At 45.9% G+C, this 26,549-nt stretch overlaps 2 protein-coding genes across 4 annotated transcripts in view; one reads left to right on the top strand and one right to left on the bottom strand.

The window, feature by feature from the left end:
* Positions 1-291: 291 nt before the first annotated feature.
* LOC133114688 (next to BRCA1 gene 1 protein-like) lies at positions 292-24,664 on the bottom strand. 3 transcript variants are annotated; one of them, XM_061224255.1, is made up of 21 exons: positions 24,423-24,664; positions 21,322-21,384; positions 20,902-20,920; positions 20,751-20,773; positions 20,118-20,306; positions 18,420-18,497; positions 17,985-18,184; positions 17,000-17,125; positions 15,423-15,626; positions 14,529-14,688; positions 13,089-13,355; positions 12,454-12,597; positions 11,911-11,986; positions 11,391-11,501; positions 11,055-11,237; positions 10,258-10,401; positions 8,695-9,055; positions 6,762-6,847; positions 4,540-4,612; positions 3,414-3,513; positions 292-3,046 (listed from the first exon to the last, which is right to left on the bottom strand). In XM_061224255.1, the coding sequence occupies exons 1-21, from the start codon at positions 24,519-24,521 to the stop codon at positions 2,873-2,875; spliced, it is 2,880 nt and encodes a 959-aa protein (XP_061080239.1). In that variant the 5' UTR covers positions 24,522-24,664; the 3' UTR covers positions 292-2,872. The 3 variants fall into 3 exon arrangements, with proteins under 3 accessions (XP_061080239.1, XP_061080240.1, XP_061080241.1); XM_061224256.1 differs by having other exon boundaries at positions 6,762-6,844; XM_061224257.1 differs by lacking the exons at positions 21,322-21,384; positions 24,423-24,664 and having other exon boundaries at positions 20,118-20,397.
* A 968-nt stretch (positions 24,665-25,632) lies between these two features.
* Positions 25,633-26,549, top strand: part of top2a (DNA topoisomerase II alpha) — a 32,497-nt gene continuing 31,580 nt past the window's right edge. Inside the window, exon 1 of the mRNA XM_061224635.1 lies at positions 25,633-25,859. Within this exon, the coding sequence (XP_061080619.1) occupies positions 25,830-25,859 (30 nt within the window). The 5' untranslated portion in view covers positions 25,633-25,829. The remainder of the gene's footprint in view (positions 25,860-26,549) is intronic.

The following is a 26,549-nucleotide window of genomic DNA, read 5'->3' as shown; positions in this document are numbered from 1 at the left end:
TCTTTCTGTTTAGAACAGCTCTTCATGCGTGTTTTGCACGTTATGGAGTTGGTGATTTAACTTGTGGAAGAACCTGTGGACTTTTAAATCACTTTGGATTAAAAGCGTCAGTCAAATGACAAAAATGTAAAAGTAAATATCTTATTAAACACGAAACGGACTGACCCGGTCAGAACCACAATGGAAACATTTTATTGTACATATGAGCAAAAACTCAAGTATAAAGAGCAAAAACACTGACCATTGGAGATATGGAATGCACATCACTCAGAAACGACAGCAGACCTCATACAGCATACTGTAATTACTTTTTATTAAATCACTTTGTTTTTACATTTTATCTGGATGTCTGTAAAGTGCTCGTTCTCCTCAACACAGTTAGAGCTGGAATGCTATTCACCTACGTCCTCCTGTTAGCCCATGCTAACACCGAGCGGTCAGCATGATCCTTACACGCCCACAACACCGCACGCCTTTAGTGTTAATTGACCTTTCCTTCATCAAACCTTTGACCTTATAATAGTGCAAACCTTCTCACAGAGCAAACACCATGTTATTCAAACTGAAATGGGTACTGCGTAGTTACAGCATATTTCCATCAGCGTCAAAAAGCCATGGCTAACCATAAACGCATTAATGCTTGGGAACGTTTAATATAATCATAACTTTTTTTCTGCAAGGATTCAGCGGTGAGCTACAGTATATGCTCCTCGTCAACATAGGCCTTTATGCAGGTTATTCTTAAGACCCCTTTCTGAAAATAAAATATATACACATTGCACAGTAATCACAAGCAGTGACTAATGTAGAATAGGAACTCAGAAGTGTTGGCAGTATGGCCCAGAAGCTTGAGGAGGGGTTGGCTGAGGGTTCTGTCTCTACAGTCCATCCATTTTTCAGAAAAAAATCAAAATACACCTATAGCTTAGATCTTATTTGAACTGATTTTGTGAAAAAGCAGATATATTTCCAATACTAATGTAAGAGTTTACCCTGTAGTCTGTACACAGATACATTCTCCTGTTTGCTGCTGATGGTGTGTGGGTTCATTATTGGGATAAGGACAGTGTGTGTTGGTGGCTCTATCTGCTGCCAGTCACTCCTCAATCTGAAAACAGACTCCAGCAGAGAATGGCTCCTTCAGGAGCGAACCACTAATGAGAGTTAGCTGCTGCTGTCTGTCTGTCTGTACACCCAACCACAGACAGCCTGCAGAAAGCTATATCCACATAAGTCCTCCTGCACTCCTGAACAGGACCTGGGCCTGCACTTTATAATCACACCACTGTGACTGATCAAACACACACTGCGTAAGAATGAAGATCTGCACACATGGCCTGTGACACACACGCCCCTCTGAACACACATCCTCTGCTTTGGTCTTTCCTTAGTCTTGATTGGTCAGAGTCAGTGCACTGTGAGGCCAACAGCATGACTGTAATCCACAGGAAATGGAGCTGAACTATAAAACTATAACTATAAACTCCTTTCCCTCGCAGTTCTCCAACACGCAGTCCTGAAATATACCAGTACATGCTTCACTAAGAAATAAGGAAATGACCACACCCACTCTGTCATATTCTGCAATTCACTGGGTGCAGTTTGGTCGTCAGGTCGGTTGTCATGTGAACTGCAGAACTACACAGCTACTAAAAGGTGACAGTGCCACTTACACATTTACATTTGTAACTAAACACACAGCAACACCAAAGTGTGTGCGTTAACTCAGATAAGAGACACACTCGGAGAAGGGAGCAGAAACCAGGTATGATATTTAACTGTCGCCACAGGAAGTCCCTCCTACAGCTTCCTGTCCTTGCAGTTCCCATTACGTTGAAAACCAACTTTCTTAGTGTGAAATATTAATATTGCACAGTTGCAGAAAAGGAAATATAAAAGTTTCACATTTGCAATCTAGAAAACAAAAAATCATATTCTTGACTTCATAAACATTCCACTAACAAAAACTTCAGACCCAAAGTGTCCAGTTTCTGAAACAATGAAGTTTTTTTAAATCTCAGCCAGCAAATGAGATAAAATAAAATGTATTCAAATATTTGACTGACCATAAATTAGTACAATTTTAAAACATCAGTTATTACATTACAACAACGACGTGAGATGACTTATGATTCTAGGATCGTGTGTTTCACAGACAAATATGGGAATGTTTACTTTTTCCGATCAAACAACAATCACGATGAGCTGAAGTGGAACTCAGACCCTTTGTGGATGAGAAGTGGGTGGCCAGGATGGCCAGGATGGCCTTTAGCACACAGCGCAATACCTGTACACAATGCCTGTGGGTCTGATGTACTGGTATCACACATGGAAAAAAGCTGGTCCCAGTTCCCACACTGACAATCATGCATATGTTTTAAACAGTATTGACACGGTCACTTCTAAATACCATCGTGTATTAGGTGAGTAGCGATGGCATCTGCTAGCTGTTGCCAATGTCTACAAACTAGGCTGCCTAGGAAGTCTAGCCTTCCATGGTCTGGCAGAAGGTTCAAAGATATCCAGTACATCACACACTCAATGTTTTTAAACCAAACCTTTTCATATGTTACCATCACTAGTAAAAGGAAATAGTAATAACCGCTTTTCTGAAGTGCATTTTTACAGGAATGGAACTGGAGATGACACTGCTGCTACATATACAGGTATGCGTCTATGTACAAAGCGTTTCATTGGATGCTTCTTAGTGATGTCATCATGCTCAGCATTCTCCCTTTTTTTAAAGCACTGAGCCCCCAACACCCCCCCTCCCCTCCACAATATACACTGATACACCGCACCCATAACAGAGTTCCTGTGGACTGGGCCGGCCCCTGGCCAATCAGGAGGAGGAGGCGGCCATCTTGGCTCCTCAGTAGCGCGTGGCGTACCAGTCGTTGTCGGCCATCTGCACCAGCTCGTTGACCACGTCCAGCAGGTTGTAGTCGTGCTTCTTGAGCAGCCGCTGGTTTAGCGGACGGTCGCCGAAGCCCATCTCCAGGAGCACCGACATCAGCGCGTCCTGACTGGCCGAATCCGCCGGGGGCTGGGCCAATGAGACCACATGCCGCTGGCCGTTAGCACACTACACTGCCATGCCTCGTCTGGGGCACGAACGGCGGCCATTTTGTGCTACACTAGCGCGCTAAAATGCTAATAGCCATTTTTAAAACAAGGAAATTCTTAGTACCCTGCGATTTACACAGGAAACAAGTCATGTGCACTATAGTACAGTGTATGTGTGTGTGTGTGTTCCTTCTTTTATTTCAACACTATTATTACTAACATTATTTTGTACAATTTTGTACAAAAAATAGACAAAAACTACTCTTTTCTCTAGTCTTTCTGACTAATAAATCATGGAATAAGGGTCTGCCATTGGCTGACTGGGCTGTCACTCAGCGGGGACTGACCTGTGAGGTGCCGGGTTGGCCGGTGAAAAGGGCTTTGTAGGCGGAGGCTGCAACAGAGAGGGCTCCCTTCACAAGCCCGTCGGTCAGGCCTCCTGGCGGCCTGCAGGGCAGAGAAACGGGACACTCAGACGGCCATTTTCTACAGAGGGGGACCCCACTAACCACACTGCACAGAGAGAAACGGGACACTCAGACGGCCATTTTCTACAGAGGGGGACCCCACTAACCACACTACACAGAGAGAAACGGGACACTCAGACGGCCATTTTCTACAGAGGGGGACCCCACTAACCACACTACACAGAGAGAAACGGGACACTCAGACGGCCATTTTCTACAGAGGGGGACCCCACTAACCACACTGCACAGAGAGAAATGGGACGCTCAGATAGCCATTTTCTACAGAGGGGGACCCCACTAACCACACTGCGCAGAGAGAAATGGGAGCTCAGATAGCCATTTTCTAGAGGGGGACCCCACAAACCACACTGCACAGAGAGAAATGGGACGCTCAAACAGCCATTTTCTACAGAGGGGGACCCCACTAACCACACTGCACAGAGAGAAATGGGACGCTCAGGTGGCCATATTATACAGAGGGGGCTCCTGCTAACCACATAATGAAGGAACACTTCTGACACTTGCCCAATGTTAAAAAGTAGCATAACATCTTCAAATGTTGCATACTTATACTTTTACTAACTTTTACTGCACTTAATCTTACTACTTTTACAGTTATTGTGTATGTCTTATGTGTTCACTGTGTAAGATGGCTGCCATCTTTCAGCCAGGTCTCCCTAGGAAAAGATTTTAAATCTCAATGGGACTTAACTAAATAAGATTCAGTTCCTGAAGGGGAGGGGTGACTTCCTGTTCTCTATGTTATACTGAACACAACTCTACTTCCTCTGTCAGACCTATCCCTGCTTTTCGGAAAAGCTTTGCCAGTCCAGAAACCTTAATTCAGCATTTTTCAGAGTTCAATTATGTAGCATTTCTGAGTGTTCTGTAATTTATCATGTATCACTGTTCCTGCAGGGCTCCCAGTGACCAATGCAGGCTGTTAAGAGTCTGATAGCCTCTGAAATCCCCCCCCCCCCCCCGTGAGGTGCACGGCCGGCCTCACTTCTGGTCCTGGGGGGTCTCTGGGTCACTCTTCTCTGAGGGGCTGGCTGGTTCAGACTGGTCTGAACCGGAACCTGTCAGACAGAGGCAGATTCAGCCACAGCACATGGCGATGATACGGAAGATGGAACAGGCAGGGCTGGCACTGGAGCTATGTTAGATTACCTGCACACCATCTCAGCAATTTAAACACACAATCACAGGATTATAGCACCTCCATTTTACACACATTCACAGGATTATAGCACCTCCATTTTACACACATTCACAGGATTATACCACCTCCATTTTACAGAAAAAGCTCAGGTCACTTTTCTCAAGGTGGTACCTCTGTGCTGCAAGCCCAGCTTCTGATTGGCTACAGTGTGACACCACCATTTTCATTAGGACTGCATTCATACTGTGTCAAGTTTATTTTGTACAGCACATTTTCATACACAAGGCAACTCAAAGCACTTTACATAAGACATAGAAAGACATTCCATAAAAGTGTTATTAAAGTAAATTAGAATTAAAAAAGTATCTTCATAAGTTAAAGGGAAAGGAACAAGTAAAACAGCCTGTAGAGATTTAAGTATATATAGCACAGGACATGAATGTTTCTGGCTTAGTTTTAAAAGTGGTTCGAGTTTGGGCATCAGCTGGGAGTTTAGGGCTGTGGGGGGTTCGTATGGCAAGAGTAGATCAGAGATATATGAAGGCCTTGCCCATTTAGTGACATGTACACAAGCAGCATGCACATTTTTTAATAGATTTTATCTACAGTACGAGTACATGATGTGAGCTAACTGCAAAAAATAGTTTGGAACACATGTACCAATTGAGATGAATTAGTGTGCCCCTAAAGTTCTCTACTTAGAACCACATGCCACACAATAATGCGTATAGAGCCTTTTCCATAAGCGTGAGTGGATCGGTGGTTTTCTTGCATGTCTGCTGACACACACTTCCGTTTCGTGCCAAAAACGCACAAACAGGCCTCACAGCTTGCAAAATATCTTGTGGTTTTAAGGCACGGTTCAGAACTGACCAAGCAATCTTGTCCCTATCCCAAATATAGCACAGAAGCTGAGAATGTTAATCAGTGTCTACCGTCACTTAATAAGATATACTTTATTCAACCCCATGGGGTAGTTTGTCCTCTGCATTTGACCCATCCCGGTTACTCAGGAGCACCAGCCTTCCCAGTCATGTACCTCAGCCACTAGGCTCCAGGCTGCCCCAGCAGTGTGTAATCAGTGTGTAATCAGAGTGCAGTCAGTGTGTAATCGTTTGTAATCAGTGTAATCAGTGTAATCAGAGTGTAGTCAGTGTGTAATAGTGTGTAATCAGAGTGTAGTCAGTGTGTAATAGTGTGTAATCAGAGTGTAGTCAGTGTGTAATAGTGTGTAATCAGAGTGTAATCAGTGTGTAATCGTTTGTAATCAGTGTGTAATCAGAGTGTAATCAGAGTGTAATCAGAGTGTAATCAGTGTGTAATCAGTGTGCAATCGTTTGTAATCGTTTGTAATCAGTGTAATCAGTGTGTAATCAGAGTGTAGTCAGTGTGTAATCAGAGAGTAATCAGTGTGTAATCAGCGTGTAATCAGCGTGTAATCAGCGTGTAATCAGCGTGTAATAGTGTGTAATAGTGTGTAATAGTGTGTAATCAGCGTGTAATAGTGTGTAATCAGCGTGTAATAGTGTGTAATCAGTGTGTAAGTGTGAAATAGTGTGTAATAGTGTGTAATGAGAGTGTAATCGTGTGTAATCAGAGTGTAATCAGAGTGTAATCAGAGTGTAATCAGAGTGTAATCAGTGTGTAATCAGTGTGTAATCAGTGTGTAATCGTGTGTAATCAGTGTGTAATGTTTGTAATCAGTGTGTAATCAGAGTGTAATCAGAGTGTAGTCAGTGTGTAGTCAGTGTGTAATCAGTGCAATCAGTGTGTAGTCAGTGTGTAATCAGTGTGTAATCAGTGTGTAATCAGAGTGTAATCAGTGTGTAATCAGTGTGTAATCAGTGTGTAATCAGAGTGTAATCGTGTGTAATCAGTGTGTAATCAGTGTAATCAGTGTGTAATCAGTGTGTAATCAGTGTGTAATCAGTGTGTAATCAGCGAGTAATAGTGCATAATCAGAGTGTAATCAGTGTGTAATCAGTGTGTAATCAGTGTGTAATCAGTGTGTAATCAGTGTGTAGTAGCAGACTCAAGGCGATGCCGTGATGTCACAGCACACTCACAGTCGGGTGTGTCTGCAGGCTGGTACAGTTCACTGGTGTCGAGCGTCTCCACGTTCAGATCCTTCTGTCCCAGCCTCTCCGGTCTACTGTGAGAGAACCACTGGGTCAGAGTCAGACACCTCTCCCCTCATAGCACCACATATTACCAACAGTCTCAGTATAAATATACATGTGATAACACTTTCTTACTTGTGAGAGTTGGGTCATACATTATGGTTTTGGATTCAAATATTTTCTAGGCTTTACTGAACTTGTTTGGTGTATTGGAACCTATGAAATACTCTCAAAAAGTACAAACCCCGCCTTCTGGTCCTCTTGGTTGGCTCAATTGCACCAGGCAAGATCAACAGAGCACAAAAAAGTATTTGAAAGTAATACAAGTATTAGATGCACAGAAAAGTATTTAAATCCAAATTCATATATGACCCAAGTCTGTTGGGAAGGCATTTTGAAGTCAACTTCAGTTCTATTCAAGTTTTATTTCTCATGAGCAAAGTGCAAAGACTCCTTACAGCAGTGTTTATACATGCAAATAAATTCCAGGCCACCATAATGTTTGGGACACATGGCTTCAAAGGTGTGTTTAATTGCCTCCTTAATGCAGGTTTAAGATAGCTCTCAGCACCTAGTCTTTCCTCTAGTCTTTAGATTGGAACACATTTGGGGACAATTATTGCCGTTTATCAACATGAGGACCAAGTTGTGCCAATGAAAGTCAAAGAAGCCATTATGAGACTGAGAAACAAGAATAAAACGCTAAGAAACATCGGCCTAACCTTAGGCTGACCAAAATAAACTGAACACAAGTAAGAAGACAGAGCACTGGTGAGTTTACTAATCACGAAGGGACTGGCAGGGCAAGGAATAATTCTCTCCATAATAAAGAAAAATCCCCAAACATCTGTCCGATAGATCAGAAATATTATTCAGGAGTCAGGTGTGGATTTGTCAATGACCACTGTCCGTAGAAGACAGAAATACAGAGCCTGCACTGCAAGATGCAAACCATTGGTTAGCCACACAAACAGGATGGCCAGGTTACAGTTTGCCAAGAAGTAATTAAAAGAGCAAGTTCCAGAAAAAGATCTTGTGGACAGATGAGACGAAGATGAACATATCAAAGCACACCGCCTCATCTGCAGAACGCCTCATCTGCAGAACGCCTCATCTGCAGAATACCTCATCTGCAGAACACGGTGGTGGGAGTTCAATGGCCTGGCCATGCATGTACCAGCTCATCTGTGAAACAGGGTGGGGAGGGTGTTATGGCCTGGCCATGCATGTCCCAGGTTTACAGGGAGGTAGGGAGGGACAGGGAGACATGCTGCAGAGGTGCGTCTTCATTTTGCGATTGAAGATGGGAAGAGATTTTCATGTCATTTTCAGAACATTGCTGTCCAAAACATTATGGCGCCCTGCAATGAGGGGACTATGTATAAACACTGGTGAAAACAAAATATATTTAAAAAGTATTAAAATCTAGCAATGAGCACTTGAGCCAATTATTTTCTTGTTGTTGCAAATATCAAATTGTGGGGAACAGAGGAAGATGAATGCATGGGCACAGACTGGATTTAATTAATCAGGCTTAATGAGCACCAGAGTGCATGTGCCGGAGGCAATCAGCGTTTCACCATCCTGAATATCCAGCCTCAGACTCTTCGCATCGTTAACCGCTTGTGATCGAGCTCAGATGGAACAAGAAACAGAAACCTCACGAGCATTCCTGGACCAGGGTTGCCTACCCCTGTGCTAAATCTTGGTCTCAGTGGCTCCCTCGGATGTTTTACCACTAGATAAGAATGTTCTCATATTGATGGCTGTGTGTTTTTTTTCCCCTCAACAGCACTCTGGTGGCAGATGGCCCTGTTTCGCTCTTTTACTACTGAAGCGAGCAGCTCCCCTGGGGCAGCGACCCGTGTGAATGGCTGACCTGTGTGGAGCAGCAGCGGGCAGCAGCAGCACGTTGGCGGGCAGCACCAGGGGGGTGAGGGGCACCGCGTCCAGCGTCTGGGAGGCACAGAGCATGTCGCTGACGCTGCTGCAGCCAGAGGGGGCGCTGTGGGGCCCGGCCTGCGACAGGGCCGAGCTGTACATGGACTCTCCCAGCGGACGGCTGGTGTCGAAGCAGTCGGGCAGGATGATGATGTAATCCTCTGAGGACGCGGATGAGGCCTGGCTCCGGACCTCGTCCTGTTCGTCGGGGGTGGTCGCCATAGCTACCGGCCCCGCTCCCTGGCCTGGCCCCGCCCCCTCGGCGCTGGGGTTCGCACACACACTCTGGATGTCCACCTCTGAGGAACATACAGGCCTGTCCTCAGCCCCAGCATAGCATAGCATAGCACATAACAACACCTAACGTAACAGGCCATTCAGTCCAGCAACGCTCACTTGTCCTACCGCAAGAGTGTACCTACTGCTTAGTTTGCCTAACAGCTAAAGAGTATCTAGCAGTATCAAGCCTGGTCTTGAAATCCTCCAGCCTCCACTCAGTGTTGCCAGGTCCATGATTTTCACGCCAAATTTGAAATTCAGTTGCGTTTTTTTTGGGCTGGTTAGAAAACACATTGCGGCCTTGAAAATGTATAGATTAGACAAATATATATTATTATTATACACAAATTAAACTTGACAAATTTGGTAATATTGCTGAGAAGGGGGTGCGTATGGGGCGGGCCTCTCCCTGCTCTGCTCTGCCAGTCAAACTAGAAAGTGCAGAAATAATTGAGCATAGTTTATTTTTAAATAACGTAGCAGCATTCAAAACATTGCCTCAATAGCCTACATTTTGCTGTTAACAAACAAAAACCTAAAAAAAGATTAAGAAAATTAAGAAAGCATGTTGTCTTTACCCAGCATGCACTGCTTCACTCTTTCAGTCACAGCTCTCCTGTCCAGTGTGAGTGTTTTACACTGGCTGTCCATGATGTCATTCATTTAATTTAGATTAGCAATCTAATGGTTCAAAACATCCATCCATCCATCCATTATCTGAACCCGCTTATCCTGAACAGGGTCGCAGGGGGGCTGGAGCCTATCCCAGCATACATTGGGCGAAAGGCAGGAATACACCCTGGACAGGTCGGCAGTCCATCGCAGGGCACACACACCATTCACTCACTCACACACTCATACACTCACACACTCACACACTCACACACTCATACCTATGGGCAATTTAGACTCTCCAATCAGCCTAACGTGCATGTCTTTGGACTGTGGGAGGAAACCGGAGTACCCAGAGGAAACCCACGCAGACACGGGGAGAACATGCAAACTCTGCACAGAGAGGCCCCGGCCGACGGGGATTCGAACCCAGGACCTCCTTGCTGTGAGGCGGCAGTGCTACCCACTGCACCATCCGTGCCGCATGGTTCAAAACATGATAGATTTTTTTGTTTGTTTTTTCAATTAAAAAAATAAAAATTTTAAAATTTTAAAATTAATTAAAAACATCACACCCAACAGCACTCTCTGCTGCGATTAGGCCATTTACCTGGAGCGGCCAGCTCCTCCTGTATGACCTGTGGTGTAGCAGGAGGTGGAGCCTCTATCGTCCTAAGCCCCGCCTCCAGACCAGGCCCCGCCCTCTTCATCGGTTTCCCACCAGAGCTGGAGTCCAGTACAGCGGACGGGCACACTGCCAGAACCACAGAATTTAATTTCATTTGAGAACAGGCAATTCAGTCCAGCAATGCTCGCCTTTTCCTACCCCTAAGTGTATTTACTGCCTAGTTTTCCTAAAAGCTAAATAGACACATCAAGCTAATAGCACATCAAGTGTGGTCTTGAAAACCCAGTGTTTCTGCCTCCACTACATGCACTGGCAAGCTAAAAATCCCCCTAAGCCTCTTTTTTTTAAAGAGATAAAGCATGCTAAGTCTAATCCACTCGTATCTTTTATACATGGAATCAATCTTGTTGCCCTTCTCTGAAACTTTTCCAGTGCCTCTATATCTTTCTTATATTGCAGACTCCAGAACTGCACACAGTACTGAAAGTGCGGTCTAACAAGAGTATAGTAACTAAATTACTTTCAATGCCCATGTCAAGGTCATTTGTGTAAATGAGTAAGAGGAGTAGGCCCAGCACAGATCCCTGTGGGACTCCACTTCCCACAATATCCTGCTCATAGCAGCTAACTACTCATATTGGCTAACTGCTTGTAGCGGCAAACTATTCATATTGGCTAACTGCTCGTGTTGGCTAACTGCTCGTGTTGGCTAACTGCTCGTGTTCGCTAACCGCTCGTAGTGGCTAACTCTGCTCTCCCAGATGGATCAAGCCTCTCACCTTTGCGGGGGGTGGGTCGGGGGCGTGGTCTGCGCAGGGGCACTCGGTCTGGCTCCTCCTCCAAGGTGAGGGAGCGAATCACGGTCTCACACACGAACTGTGTCCCGCTGATGTCCTCCTCACCCTCCTCCTGGGCCGGAACACTGCCAAGATCCGGATCCTTTCGCATGGCCCTCCTGGTGGCTGTCAATCACACACACACACACACACACACACACAAAATCATAAACACCCAAACCCGCATAATCAGAAACACCCAATCTCATGAGTGAGCACACACCTAGCGTAGTGCAGCTAGCACACTCTAGTTAGTTGGTAAAACAGACGGGCTCTTACCCGGCAGGCTCTTTGCCCCAGAGGCCTCAGTCTCCTCCAGGATCTGCCCCAGGGCCGGCCTCTCCACCAGGGGGGCATCGTGGGGCAGTGGGGACATGCAGGGCGTCATGTCTGCCCAAAGAGACGAGACACGCTAAACCCCAGCAGATACAGGGACATCCCTGTACTCATCCCTTTAGAGCTGAGAGTCACACAGCTAACACAAGCACCATTCATCACAGCTACACTAACACTACCAACAAGTAATTTCCTTTGTAAACTACATAAAATGAATATATATTTCTGGAATAACTGACACTTTTTCAGTTGGCTGTTTATGACACCACAGTATAGCATAGGTCTGAAAAGAAAACTCTCTGCTTTGTTTTGACACATGCAACATGTTCATGATGAGGCACTGTTGTATTTTTATTATCCAGTTGCTCTGGATGCAGGTCTTTGCTGAACTGCAATGGTTGTAATGATGTTAAAAGTGGCATACAGGACTGGTAAAGTTCTGCTGCTCTCGCGTGGTGGTTACCCGCAGGCGTGTTGTTGGGGACGTTCTCCAGCTCCTGCACAATGTTTATGTCCAGCAGCTCGAAGGACAGCAGGTCCTGCAGGGTAGCACCACAGGAATCAGCAGGAAAGCACCGGAGAGCAGGAATCAGCAGGAAAGCACAACGTTAACACAGGTGCTACAGACCAACCAGCTCCGTATAGCACTGAACACCCCCCTCACCAGACTGAGGCACCTTATGTGTGTTCACAAAGCTGCGACCAAGAACGAAGATGTTGACCTACTTTCTATGGACATTCATTGAGTTATTGTCTGCAGTAATGTAGTGGCAGGAACTCCTTTGACCACCCAGAGTGAGCAGAGTAAACACCCACACAGCTGGGTTGGGGTTAGCAGTATATCTGTATGTACCTGTGCAATAAGCAGGTCCACAGAGGGGATGAAGTAGGATTAGAGGTTAGGGGTTAGGGGTTAGGGGATAGAGGTTAGGGGTTAGGGGTTAGGGGTTAGAGGTTAGGGGTTAGGGTGAGCGGATTGAGATGTTAGCGGCATAGCGGTATTTACCTGTGCAGTAAGCAGGTCCACAGAGGGGATGTAGTAGTCATGCTCACAGTCCAGCCCCATGGACATCAGGGCACAGTCTCTAGGAACAGCACAGCTAACTCCCTCCTTCTCCCGCCGAGAGCCATCCTTCTGCTGCAGCGCCACCTGCAGGCCAGGAAGAACGTGCTTCACAGACAGCGCTAGGCTTATGTACTTACACACTGCCTCACGCATCCTATTACATATTGCCTAACTGAGACACCCTTTCATCTTATAAATGCAAAGCGCATTCCAGATGACGGGAGGAACTGACCGTTGTCATCTTTGCCATTGTACCATATCTTCATCTTTTGCCCATTGTAAGCCATTAGCATTTTATTAGCAACTGAAATGACATTACAGTTATTTAGCTGACACTGTTATCCGAAGAGACTTACAGTTGATCAGACTAAGCAGGGCACAGGACTTGCTCCGGGGGCCCAACAGCTACACCTTTCTTATCATAGCTACACTGGTGCTTGAACTGCCAACCTTCTGCATCTCCGTCATTAGTGCCCGAGTGACCAAGTGACCGGGAGTGATCAACAGTACAGGGCTGTGACCTGGGGACAGGGCTGTGACCTGGGGAGTTCTTCGGGGGGGTGTTGTGAACTTGCCTGGGGAGTCCCGGGTGGGGACAGCAGCTCCCCCTCAGCGGCGTGGGGCGGGGCCAGGGGGTCGACGACGATGCTGCACCAGACTCGCGGGCCGAACTGCTCGCCGCGATGCGCCAAACGCCAGTGAGACGTGTAGGTGCCCTCGGCCATGGCAGCCGTGAAGCCCACACTGACCACGCCCACCTGCTCTGGCTGCAAGAACGGCACGCCCACCTCCTTCTGCTTCTCACTGGAGGCCAGCGTCAGGTTCCCCCACATAAACTTCAGCTACAGGAACACACAACAATGTCAGCTACAGGAACACACATAAACTTCAGCTACAGGAACACACAACAATGTCAGCTACAGGAACACACATAAACTTCAGCTACAGGAACACACAACAATGTCAGCTACAGGAACACACATAAACTTCAGCTACAGGAACACACAACAATGTCAGCTACAGGAACACACATAAACTTCAGCTACAGGAACACACAACAATGTCAGCTACAGGAACACACATAAACTTCAGCTACAGGAACACACATAAACTTCAGCTACAGGAACACACAACAATACCAGCTACAGGAACACACATAAACTTCAGCTACAGGAACACACAACAATGTCAGCTACAGGAACACACATAAACTTCAGCTACAGGAACACACATAAACTTCAGCTACAGGAACTCACAACAATACCAGCTACAGGAACACACATAAACTTTAGCTACAGGAACACACATAAACTTCAGCTACAGGAACACACATAAACTTCAGCTACAGGAACACACAACAATACCAGCTACAGGAACACACATAAACTTCAGCTACAGGAACACACAACAATGTCAGCTACAGGAACACACATAAACTTCAGCTACAGGAACACACATAAACTTCAGCTACAGGAACTCACAACAATACCAGCTACAGGAACACACATAAACTTTAGCTACAGGAACACACATAAACTTCAGCTACAGGAACACACAGAGATGAGAACAGGCCATTCAGCCCATCGAGGCAGGCTGTTTACCTCCAATACAGAGCATGCAGTACAATATCACTTCTGCACTTAAAAACCAAACAGGGTTCACTATTGGGCCACGGGCAACAGAAGCTTCAGCTTCAGACGGTTCAGCTGGCTACTGCAGGAGCAGTGACTAAAGTGACATCTGCATTTACATCTGTAGGACGTCAGTAAATGGGGTCAGAAATTATGGTCGAAAGATGCATTTGTGTGAGAACAGCAAACAGGTGACAATGCAGTTTGGCCACTTTTTTTTACAGGTCATTACAAATGTATTTCTGCTATGTTACTATGAGTTGGTTTATTCCGGTGTGTGGAGGGTCTGATCTTGGCTGACTCGTATAGCCTAACCTTTCACCTCCATGGTGTCAGCGATGTCACAAAGCTGCACTCAGGAGTGGACGTGTCCCGCTGCGTTACCTTGGTTTCGGGGCCCCAGGGCATGCTGCCGGTGTTCCTCATCTTCCAGTACTTCACAAACCGGGTCCCGGGCTGCAGGCGGGTCCCGTCCGGAAGGTTCTCATCGAGGAACAGCGCGGTCATGGCCGGGCCCACGGGGGCGCAGGGGCGGTGGGGACTCCTGGAGAAACCACACGAGCAACATAACTACAGGCACCTGCAAATATATCATTTTACAAATCCTTCTGAAGGGTCCACACCACAACTGTAACGACAGCGACGTACGATGAACGATATCATCGGGATAACCGATTTCCAGCTGCAAAATTCTAAATCCATAAAAATTTACAGGGTGTCACATTGAATGTAGAATGTTATGGTTGATCAGTGTAGATGCTGACATGGTCATAGTTATGGTTGATCAGTGTAGATGCTGACATGGTCATAGTTATGGTTGATCAGTGTAGATGCTGACATGGTCATAGTTATGGTTGATCAGTGTAGATGCTGACATGGTCATAGTTATGGTTGATCAGTGTAGATGCTGACATGGTCATAGTTATGGTTGATCAGTGTAGATGCTGACATGGTCATAGTTATGGTTGATCAGTGTAGATGCTCACATGGTCACAGTTATGGTTGATCAGTGTAGATGCTCACATGGTCATAGTTATGGTTGATCAGTGTAGATGCTCACATGGTCATAGTTATGGTTGATCAGTGTAGATGCTCACATGGTCATAGTTATGGTTGATCAGTGTAGATGCTCACATGGTCATAGTTATGGTTGATCAGTGTAGATGCTCACATGGTCATAGTTATGGTTGATCAGTGTAGATGCTCACATGGTCATAGTTATGGTTGATCAGTGTAGATGCTCACATGGTCACAGTTATGGTTTAGAGAAACTCTTACTCCAGGCAGCAGGTCTGGGAGCTCCGGGGCTGGAGCAGGATGGGATCGGCATTCCCGTCTGCGACGGTGTTCCACTGCAGGCCCCGGCGTTCCATCCGGAGCTGCTTCCGGATCTCTTTCACTTCCGCCTTCAGCTGCCGCTTCTCCGCCTTCAGCCGCTGCTTCTCCGCCTTCCGGAAGCTTCTGTCCCCCCGCCGCTGGAACCTGAGGAACAGCGTGGAAGGGCAGGGTGTCAACGTTGTGTTCAGAAAAAAAGGGGCAGGGTGTTGCGCAGTTGTGTAGTGTTGTGTTGTGTGTTGTGTTGTTGTGTGCTGTGTTGTGCTGTTTTGTTGTGTGGTGCTGTGCTATGTTGTGTTCTGTTGTGTTGTGTTGTGCTGTGTTCTGTTGTGTTGTGCGTTGTTGTGTTGTGTTGTGCTGTGTTGTGTATTGTTGTGTTGGTTTGCTGTGTGGTGCCGTGTTGTGTGTTGTTGTGTTGTTGCGCAGTGTTGTTGTGCTGTGTGGTGTTGTGTAGTGTTGTGCTGTGCTGTAGTGTTGCACTGTGTTGTTCTGTGTTGCCCTGTGTTGTTCTGTGTTGTAGTGTTGCCCTGTGTTGTTCTGTGTTATAGCATTGCCCTGTGTTGCCCTGTGTTGTTCTGTGTTGTAGCATTGCCCTGTGTTGCCCTGCGTTGTTCTGTGTTGTAGTGTTGCCCTGTGTTGTTCTGTGTTGTAGCATTGCCCTGTGTTACCCTGTGTTGTTCTGTGTTGTAGTGTTGCCCTGTGTTATTCTGTGACGTAGTGTTGCCCTGTGTTGTTCTGTGTTGTACTGTTGCCCTGTGTTTCCCTGTGTTGCTCTGTGTTGCCCTGTGTTGCCCCGTGTTGCCCTGTGTTGCCCTGTGTTGTAGTGTTGCCCTGTGTTGTTCTGTGTTGTTCTGTGTTGTTCTGTGTTGTAGTGTTGCCCTGTGTTACCCTGTGTTATTCTATGTTATTCTGTGTTGTAGTGTTGCCCTGTGTTGCCCTGTGTTGCTCTGTGTTGCCCTGTGTTAGTCTGTGTTATTCTGTGTTGTAGTGTTGCCCTGTGTTATTCTGTGTTGTAGTGTTGCCCTGTGTTGCCCTGTGTTAGTCTGTGTTATTCTGTGTTGTAGTGTTGCCCTGTGTTATTCTGTGTTGTAGTGTTGCCCTGTGTTGCCCTGTGTTAGTCTGTGTTATTCTGTGTTGTAGTGTTGCCCTGTGTTATTCTGTGTTGCCCTGTGTTGCCCTGTGTTAGTCTGTGTTAGTCTGTGTTGTAGTGTTGTAGCATTGCCCTGTGTTGCCCTGTGTTGTTCTGTGTTGTAGTGTTGCCCTGTGATGCCCTGTGTTAGTCTGTGTTATTTTGTGTTGTAGTGTTGCCCTGTGTTAGTCTGTGTTATTCTGTGTTGTAGTGTTGCCCTGTGTTATTCTGTGTTGTAGTGTTGCCCTGTGTTGCCCTGTGTTGCCCTGTGTTAGTCTGTGTTATTCTGTGTTGTAGTGTTGCCCTGTGTTGCCCTGTGTTGCCCTGTGTTAGTCTGTGTTATTCTGTGTTGTAGTGTTGCCCTGTGTTGCCCTGTGATGTGCAGTCATACCTCACATGCTCAGGGCCAGGCGAGCCGTGCTCAGGGATGGACAGTGGGGTGCGGGCCCTGACCAGGCTGTGTGTGGGGTCGTGGGCCAGGCTGCAGGGCTCACACAGGGTGCAGGACGTGCACACACTGCAGGGGGGGAGGGGGGAGCAGTGAGAGGAGCCTCCACATCCCGCTAACCCCAGGGAGCCAACAGTATGCAGGGTTTCATTGCAGCCCATCACGACACTAATTAGCTCCCTCCTCTCTGGCTGAGTGAAATCGGCTGGTGTAGTGATTGAAGTGAAAACCTGCATACTCTTGGCCCTCCATGGCACATGACTAGGCCCGTCCAGGAATAAAACAACCCTGGTCCTACAGAACTCTCAGCCAAGTAGTCAGATAGGCCTTTCACACTGGCAAGGCTCCATGCCGGTTCTGGTTCCCAAACCTCATTTTGAACTGGCCGGTGCGTTCAGACCGAAAATAAATTGGTTTGGAACCTGAAAAGTTGGTTCTCAGCTGGAACCAAAAAATAGTTTTTCCTTGCGAACTGTGACGTCATCAGTGGGCGTGTCATATTCCGCCTGCCTAGTGCATTGAGCAACGCCCTCCGTTGAACGTTCTGCTTAAACTGGTATGGATGTGGGCTGGTTCGCCAGAAAGCACCATGGTTCTGAGACTCCAGAAGGGAACCAGAGCCAGAACCAGAACCGTGTCTGAAAGCGGTAAGTGTTGAAGGGTAGGAAACTGGACCAGAAGGCCCAAGTGTCACAGTATAATGTACAATCACCGAAACGTAATCTTCCCTGGTGATCTTCCTTAGTTTGACATGCCATACTGACTGACATGACTATATTTACCATGTGAACAAGGCTCCCCCTCCCCCGCACTGGTACCTGCACTGTTACCTGCCCCTCCACCTCCCCCCCACACCCCCTCACCTGCACTGCTACCTGCACTGTTACCTGCCCCTCCACCTCCCCCCCACACCCCCACACCCCCTCACCTGCACTGGTACCCGCCCCCGGAGGTCTGTCCCTGGCAGCTGCTGCAGGTGGGCGTGGCGCTGGTCACCCCTGCAGAGGAGGGGGAGGAGCTGACCTCTGCGACCTGCCCATCCCCTCCGGAGGGCTTATGGATGCAGCACTGTCCGGAAAACTCCCGACAGATCTTCTCCACTGCCTCCTTCACCACCTGCTCCTTAAACTGGGGAGTCAGGAAGAGGTATCATGCAGATAAACACCTTCTCCTGTTCCTCACACACACAATCCCACACCCTGGGCAAAAGCACCAGGGACAGGGCCCTACTGTCACCATGCATCTGTCACACAATACTGAATCACCATCAGCCCAGAGATGAGATGAGCACATCATTTACCCCCCAACCCTTGGGGTTTGATGGGCATCAAGAGAAATTTCAGTGTGTATGTCTTTACGGCACCTTCTCCATGTACGATGTAAACCAGGCTGGGGGGGTCTTGTCTTCATCTTTGGTCCCTTTCATCTCCTTGATGACCCCCTGGAGAAAAAAATGGAAATAATCTTTACAGCATTGCCTCAGACAAAGCCTGTCTCTGTGTGACTGCTGTCTCTCTGTGTGACTGCTGTCTCTGTGTGACTGCTGTCCCTCTGTGTCTCTCTGTGAGACTGCTGTCCCTCGGTGTCTCTCTGTGTGACTGCTGTCCCTCTGCGTGACTGCTGTCCCTCTGCGTGATCGCTGTCCCTCTGTGTGACTGCTGTCCCTCTGTGTGACTGCTGTCCCTCTGTTTGACTGCTGTCTCTCTGTGTCTCTCTGTGTGACTGCTGTCCCTCTGTGTCCCTCTGCGTGACTGCTGTCCCTCTGCGTGACTGCTGTCTCTCATTTACATTTACATTACATTACATTATTGGCATTTGGCAGACGCTCTTATCCAGAGCGACGTACAACAAAGTGCATACCCATAACCAGGGATAAGTTCGCTGAAAGACCCTAGAGGTAAGTACAATTTCAACTGCTACCTGTACAACAAAGATAAGGACATGGGCCATTTTTTATTTTTTTTATTTTTTTTGAACAAACAAACAAACAAACAGAGCAAAAGTCACCAAAGTTAACTATCCAAACACTGCTTACCTAGCCAACTAAAAATACCGATACACAAAGCAAGTCACAGAGACAACAATTAAGGTTCACAGGGAGGTAGGGAGGGATGGGGAGAAGTGCTGCTTGAAGAGGTGTGTCTTCAGCTTGCGCTTGAAGGTGGGGAGAGATTCTATAGTTCTGACCGTTCTATAGTTCTATAGAACAGACAGTAGTCGTGAGCGTGAGGTGGAGGTTCTGAGAGGGGGAGGTGCCAAGCGGCCTGTGGAGGCTGAACGAAGAGGTCTGGCAGGGGTGTAGGGTCTGATGATTTTTTGCAGATTTTTTGCTCTCTGTGTGATCGCTGTCCCTCTGTGTAACTGCTGTCCCTCTGTTTGACTGCTGTCCCTCTGTTTGACTGCTGTCTCTCTGTGTGACTGCCGTCCCTCTGTGTCCCTCTGTGTGACTGCTGTCTCTCTGTGTGATTGCTGTCCCTCTGTGTGACTGCTGTCTCTCTGTGTGACTGCTGTCCCTCTGTACCTCTGTGTGACTGCTGTCCCTCTGTCTCTCTGTGTGATCGCTGTCTCTCTGTGTGACTGCTGTCCCTCTGTGTCTCTCTGTGTGACTGCTGTCCTTCCGTGTCTCTCTGTGTGATCGCTGTCTCTCTGTGTGATCGCTGTCCCTCTGTGTGACTGCTGTCCCTCTGTGTCTCTCCGTGTGATCGCTGTCTCTCTGTGTGACCGCTGTCTCTCTGTGTGATCGCTGTCTCTCTGTGTGACCGCTGTCTCTCTGTGTGATCGCTGTCCCTCTGTGTGACTGCTGTCCCTCTGTGTCTCTCTGTGTGACTGCTGTCTCTCTGTGTGACTGCTGTCTCTCTGTGTGATCGCTGTCTCTCTGTGTGACTGCTGTCTCTGTGTGACCGCTGTCTCTCTGTGTGACCGCTGTCCCTCTGTGTGACTGCTGTCTCTCTGTGTGACTGCTGTCTCTCTGTGTGATCGTTGTCTCTCTGTGTGACCGCTGTCTGTAGAGTGACTGCACTTGCTGGGTGAGGCTGCAGTGTCAGGTATGTGGGTCTCTCACCAGGGCCTGCTGCTCGTGCGTGGCCACCTGTATCCTCTGGCTGACGGTCTTGGTGAGTGTGGGGCAGTGCTGGGGGGGGCGGGCCTCTGTCTTCGGCTCCCCGCTGCGTGGTTTGGCGGGACCCCTGCCCGCCGGACCCTTCGTCTCGAACACGTTCATGTGGAGCCGCCCCCCCTGCTTCTGCGCACTCTGTGGAGGAAAGGTTACTGGATTCCACCAGCCTGCCATTCCACTTTCATTCTCCTCTGTTCTCCTCACAAACATCTAAACCCATCAAAGACTACATCCACATAGTTTCATTATTTAAAATTGTATTGTTCATCTACAGTTTTAATATTTCATTGTATTGTGTTTGTATGACTGCTATTTCTTGCTACATATTGCCTTGCAAAAATTCATTTCTTATATATTCAATTGCATATGACCTCATACTGAAGCAGATCAAACAGTTCTAAAATATGCTTAATACAGATTGTGGTGATTGACACGTCCTCTCAACTTTTTCCCCAGTTAACCACCTGCTCCACCATCAGCCAATCAGCAGAAAGACCAGAAGGCCAGATGGAGGCAAAGCCAGTGAAACAAAATGGTAATTATTAATATTTAATACACTCAATTTAAGCAATTAAATACCTTTAAAGCCTCTTCATATTCCTCTGCAAATAAAAAAAAACATAAAATATTACCTTTTCAATTGTTACCAAAATTATCCTGTCATTTTTATTTGCATTTTTACCCCGCCCAAAAGATAATTTGTCATGGTAACAGCTTGACATGGACTTACCTTGACTGTTAATGGATACCTGAAATATGAGGAGAAGGTTTTTAAGATATTAGACACCACAACACACAGTTGTGCCAGCATGACTTCTAGGAATATAGAAGCAAGACAGTCAACACAAAACGTCAGGCAGAGAATAAAATGAAGTAGAAAAATCAGCCGTCACAGGTGACTGCATTTTTCAGAGGAATAGGAGTGCACCTGAAATAAGATAAGTGTAAATAAGATAAGCTAATGGCGAAAACAGGCCGTTCAGCCGCGCAATGCTGGCCTATCAAGGTGATCAGGTGATCAAGGTCACTGCACAGGAAATCACTGGGGGATCATGATGCATTTATATCCATCAAAACTAGGCAAACTGTTAACTTTATTATTATTATTATTATTTTAATTTGAAGTTGTTTAGAGATCAGCTGACCCCACCTCTTCATTGTCCTCATCGAAGTACGTCAACTGCAGACTGGACAAGCCAAAGGACCTCTTAATCTGCAAGCCAAAGAAAACCGTCAGCTGCGTGGATGCCGTGTGTGTGTGTGTGTGTGTGTGTGTGTGTGTGTGTGTGTGTGTGTGTGTGTGTGCGTGCGTGCGTGCGTGCGTGCGTGCGTGCGTGCGTGCGTGCGTGCGTGCGTGTGTGTGTTTATATGTGTGTGTGTGCGTGTGTGTGCGTGTTTGTGTGTGTGTGTGTGTGCGTGCGTGCGTGTGCGTATGTGGGCATGGATCATTAGTGCAAGCTGAAAGGGTTTATAGCCCAAATTAGCAGAAGGTAATGAATTAGCCATGACATAAATAAACACATCTCACAGCAGCCACTCTGATCTCACAAAGACAAGAGACAAAAATAATTTCAAAGACAGTGAGCTCAATCTCTGATAAATAAAATAAATAATAATAACCGCTCAATCTCTGATAAATAATAATAACCGCACAGCAACCAGAGATAGGGTTAGGGTTAGGGCTTGGGGGGGAAGAGAGAGTGAGAGAGAGAGGGAGGGAGGGAGAGAGAGAGGGAGGGAGAGAGAGAGAGGCAGGGAGAGAGAGAGAGGGAGAGAGAGAGGGAGGCAGGGAGAGAGGGAGGGACAGAGAGAGACGCAGCGAGAGAGGGAGGGAGAGAGGGAGAGGGAGAGAGAGAGGGAGAGAGAGGCAGGGAGAGAGACTCCCATCTTAATGTTCTTGGGACCTGAAGGGACCTCACTGGCAGCAGTAGCGGTGGCTAACGCAAGTCACGCAGTGATGAGCAGAATGTCTGGAGCAGAATGTAGCTCATGTCTGGAGCAGAATGTAGATCATGTCTGGAGCAGAATGTAGCTCATGTCTGGAGCAGAATGTAGCTCATGTCTGGAGCAGAATGTAGCTCATGTCTGGAGCAGAATGTAGCAGAATGTAGCTCATGTCTGGAGCAGAATGTAGCTCATGTCTGGAGCAGAATGTAGCTCATGTCTGGAGCAGAATGTAGATCATGTCTGGAGCAGAATGTAGATCATGTCTGGAGCAGAATGTAGTTCATGTCTGGAGCAGAATGTAGTTCTTGTCTGGAGCAGAATGTAGTTCATGTCTGGAGCAGAATGTAGATCATGTCTGGAGCAGAATGTAGCTCATGTCTGGAGCAGAATGTAGATCATGTCTGGGTTATGTCTGCTGTATATGTGGGCTGTATTGTCCTTTGTGAATATGGCTGTATCTGTTAGGACAGCTGTGCAGATGCACCCCCCAAGCACTGACCCCAGACCAGTTTAAAGCTTGGACCCGTTCAGGGAAAGACCTGGATTCCTGCTGAGGCAGGTGATCCTGGATGTTAATGTAGTGGGCAGGAGGCATCTGCATCTTGAGTGTTAGCCAATGGTTTCAGAGTGAGATTTCTTCACAGAACCAACTGGTTTTTGTTGTTTGTTTGGTTTTGTTAACTTGCCAAAACAGCAGGTGTGTCAGTCCTGAAATCATCAATGACCGCTGCTTAAACACCTCACTGACACTGGGGAAAACAAGGACATACAGACTCAGGACATAGCCTGGTAATAGTTCCCCCTTGTGGACAATCGTGAGTGGTTGGCAATCATACAGAGAGACTGCAATCACAAATATGAGTGTGTGCGTGTGATTGTGCATGAGAGAGAGCTATATTCCACAAAAAACTGAATGAGTGGCACTATCATAGGCACATTGGTATGATCGGTGTATTCATTACCTTTGTAACCAGCTGGTGCTCCTATGAATGTGCATGTTATTTTAATTCCCAAGGACACAGGGGAAGCCTCGTGCTCCATAGGTCTGCCCAAAGGTACTTTCCTTGGAGGGCATTAAATCTAGTAACAATGATGTCATAATCCTGTCATTGCAGTCAGCTCAGTTTTATGTACTCGGTTTTAAGTAACTGCCAACATTTCAAATCTAGCTTTGTTATTGAAACCAGCTTGCATGAACGTGTATAGAAACTGAATGTCATCCTGCCCATTGCCTCTGACCCATGACTCATACAGAGCTATCATGGCGGCCTTCTGCTCTTCTTAAACAGATTGTTTCGCCATATCGGTCGATTTCGAATTATATGACGTCTTGAGAAACAGCTGTACCTTCGTGTTACTAGCAAAAGGGTAATAGATTCACAAAATTACATGGGATAAAAAAGAAGATATCTCTAATAATCCAAAATTCACAATGCACATTTGTCTTTAGACTAATAACTAATCCTGCTAATGTTACTAATAACGTTAACCGATCGATTTTCTTTCTTGTAGTAACATGACGTGTTCATAAAATATAAAAATATATAGTTTTAATTAAGTAATAATTCCATTAAATAGCATGAACAGTGTTTAGATATTACACATTAATGTGTTAATGGTGACAATATTAAAAGCTTTCTAGTCATTTCCTAAATAACGTTACTTCAAGAATATACTGGATCATGTCACGTTTAAGGTAGCTACACCTATGGCCGTTTCAAACAATTTCCTAGTCAATAACCATTCAAGCAAGGAAAGATAAAACTATGAAGTATTATAACACACTACGTTAAATTGATGGGTGTAATAATTGAATCGTAGTAATTGCTTGACAAGCTAACCTACCAGGCAGGCAAGTTAGCTAACGTCAACTTGCACAGCGAACTAGCGTCCTTAAAGAGCTCATTAACGTACAGTATTGCATGTATAGTCATGGATACTGTACTTTTGTTTGGCTGTTGCTAGTACACAATTTACGTTATCTAAAGGACTTGCCAGCAGCTAGCAAATGAGCACTAGATGTACGTTTGCAACCAAGCGCTGTTCGTTTTTTTGTGCGTACGCAAGGTCTTTTGCTTTTGCTAGCCAGGTGACTAGGCTAGCAGTACGAAATCAATAGCTGGCTAGCTAGCTGAACAGGTAAACAACATAGCTAATGGATTTACGGGAAATGTATGTTGGATCGATTCAGTACTGATTTTACATGTAGCAAGGAGGCTAATAAGACCTTGGCAACACCAGAGACACATGCAATAATGTTAGCAAGCGAACGTTCGCAGTAGCTATGTTATCATAGCTGCTTACCATGGCTTCCATTGACTCCCAGCTCGTTTCCGACTCTGAAACTAGGAAACTCTTCGCGTTCCCCCGAAAATTCACCCTCAAATTCACAGGGATGTCCATGGTTGTAGGCGATGAAAAGATATCATTAAGACAATATGCACTGTTATTTATATATTCTACCCTGTTCTCCGTCTTTTTCGCTTTGCCAGCTTAAAATATGAGGTTATTCGATGTGTTTACATTAACCGTGTATACACTCCCACTTCACGTGACAGGAAAGAGTATTGACGTTATCTGACAACCCGGCGGTGTGACGTCATTCTGTTAATCGTTACAAGCCAGAGGAGGGGTTTTGGTTGTCTTGGCAGTTTTTCCGAACAAAATATTTATCACATTGTTCAAATTAAGTGTTTTAGCTTCAGTTTTACTAAGTCTTCCTTCAAAAGTTATCTCAGAAACCAAAGTTATCTAAATTGTTTTGAACAGCCCCCTCATGCGTATTTTACTAGTTATGGATTTGATGCTTTAACCTGTGGAAGAACCTATGCTTTGGATTAAAAAAGCATCCAAAAATCTCCAAAGCCCCAGACGTTCTGAGATCTGCCCCAGCCTTTTTCTGTTAGCTCTAGGTAATATTTATTGATAAACTGGACCTTTCTTAAGAAATTATGCAGTCGTTAAATGCGTCCTGCACTAACTGTCGTCTGCTTCCTCACTGTATGCTTCTGGGTTCTGACATGTTTTTTCCTGACATGATGAAGTTTACAGGTAGATGTGTCACTTCTGTAATACTGCAACAGAGGACCGGACCAGTTTTTTGCAGGAGGAGTCATGGATTAGAAAATGAAAATTACTTTCATCACAGAATTCTACTGTAATTCTACACTAACTTTGTGATTGGTCGATGACTCAAAATGGGTGCGATCATATAGACCAGACCGGCGAGTACACTGACGTTAATAAAGCTCTCGTTCTCAAAAACTACTCATCGTAAAAATGCAAACTTCGTATGGAAAGTCGGGAATATAATTTTAAAAATATCGGATATTATTCTCAAAAGATATAGCTAAAGCTGTAGAGTAATAGTTCAAATACCCTTTCCCGAGAAGGGGCGTGGTTATGTCGGCGACGCGTTGCGGTCTGGTCTATTTGCAGAAATGTCTATTGGCTGCTTTTAGGCACCTCCTTCACCGGTATGCAAATTGTTTCAGTTGAGGGAAATTTGAAAATGTTTGAAAATCCGCGCAATCTGCTTCGGTCAGGCGTATGTGTCGGTTGTGATAGAGGGCTCGGGTGGTCAGGAGTTCATTATTCATTATTCACACAACTATTATTGGTTCCCACTTTGCTATTTGAAAGGTGGTGACTTTTTGTTTCAATATTCAATATAGTATTTGGGTCGTACCTGCTAACGTTAAGTTATAGAAAATGGCGGCTAAAGCCGAAGCACCATTAAAGGTAAACATTTTCTGAAATTAACATTACCTATGTTAACTCGAATAAGTTGGAGAGCCAATGTTAGATAACTTAGCTGGCTAGCTAACATCAACGTTTTAGATGAACCCGTTCATCAAAATCAGATAGCTAGCTCGCTAACTTGCTATATGTTCGTTACGATATTGGTCTCGTTGGTCATTTTTATGATGGCTAGCTAACTTACAAGCCGATATCTAATATAACGTTAGTGCAATCTGGTTATGCTAGCCAATAGAGTATATAGAAATATATTTTCATTGACAAGGTAACGTTAACCTAAAAGGATGCTGCATACCATGTGTTTTTTCTTTAGCTAACATAAGGCAGAATAATTTGACGGTTACCGAGCTATTACTTATCCATCTTACTTCACTAGAAATCGCCCATGTTTGTTGGCACGCTCTATCCACAAATGGTAACTGAGTTAGTTAGCTGACTGGATAAGCTGTTGAAATATGTTTAGGGTTATGGTTAATCATCAGGAAGTGGTTGCTGACTAACATAATGGCTGCCGCGTTTTGGAGGGAGTGGTGAACAATGGACCTTACGTTGCGCTTCTAAGTTGCCTAAAGTTGCATTGAATAGAGGAATAGCCTTAACTAAACTGTTTAACTGGAAATGCGTAACTTATGACGTGATGTTATAGAGGTCTTTGCCCTGTATATATTTTTA

Source organism: Conger conger, chromosome 16 (assembly GCF_963514075.1).
Source record: "Conger conger chromosome 16, fConCon1.1, whole genome shotgun sequence".
Taxonomy (NCBI): Eukaryota; Metazoa; Chordata; class Actinopteri; order Anguilliformes; family Congridae; genus Conger; species Conger conger.
This window is presented reverse-complemented; position numbering and strand designations above follow the sequence as displayed.

Bases quoted from the DNA above. Each gene is read 5' to 3' on its own strand.
- LOC133114688 (XM_061224255.1), bottom strand. From the start codon at position 24,521: ATGGACATCCCTGTGAATTTGAGGGTGAATTTTCGGGGGAACGCGAAG. The intron at 11,502-11,910 runs GTAACCACCACG...CTCTTTGGGCAG, and splicing joins CCCCAACAACACGCCTGCGG to ACATGACGCCCTGCATGTCC. The intron at 6,848-8,694 runs GTCAGCCATTCA...GTTCTCTCACAG, and splicing joins CCCGCTGCTGCTCCACACAG to TAGACCGGAGAGGCTGGGAC.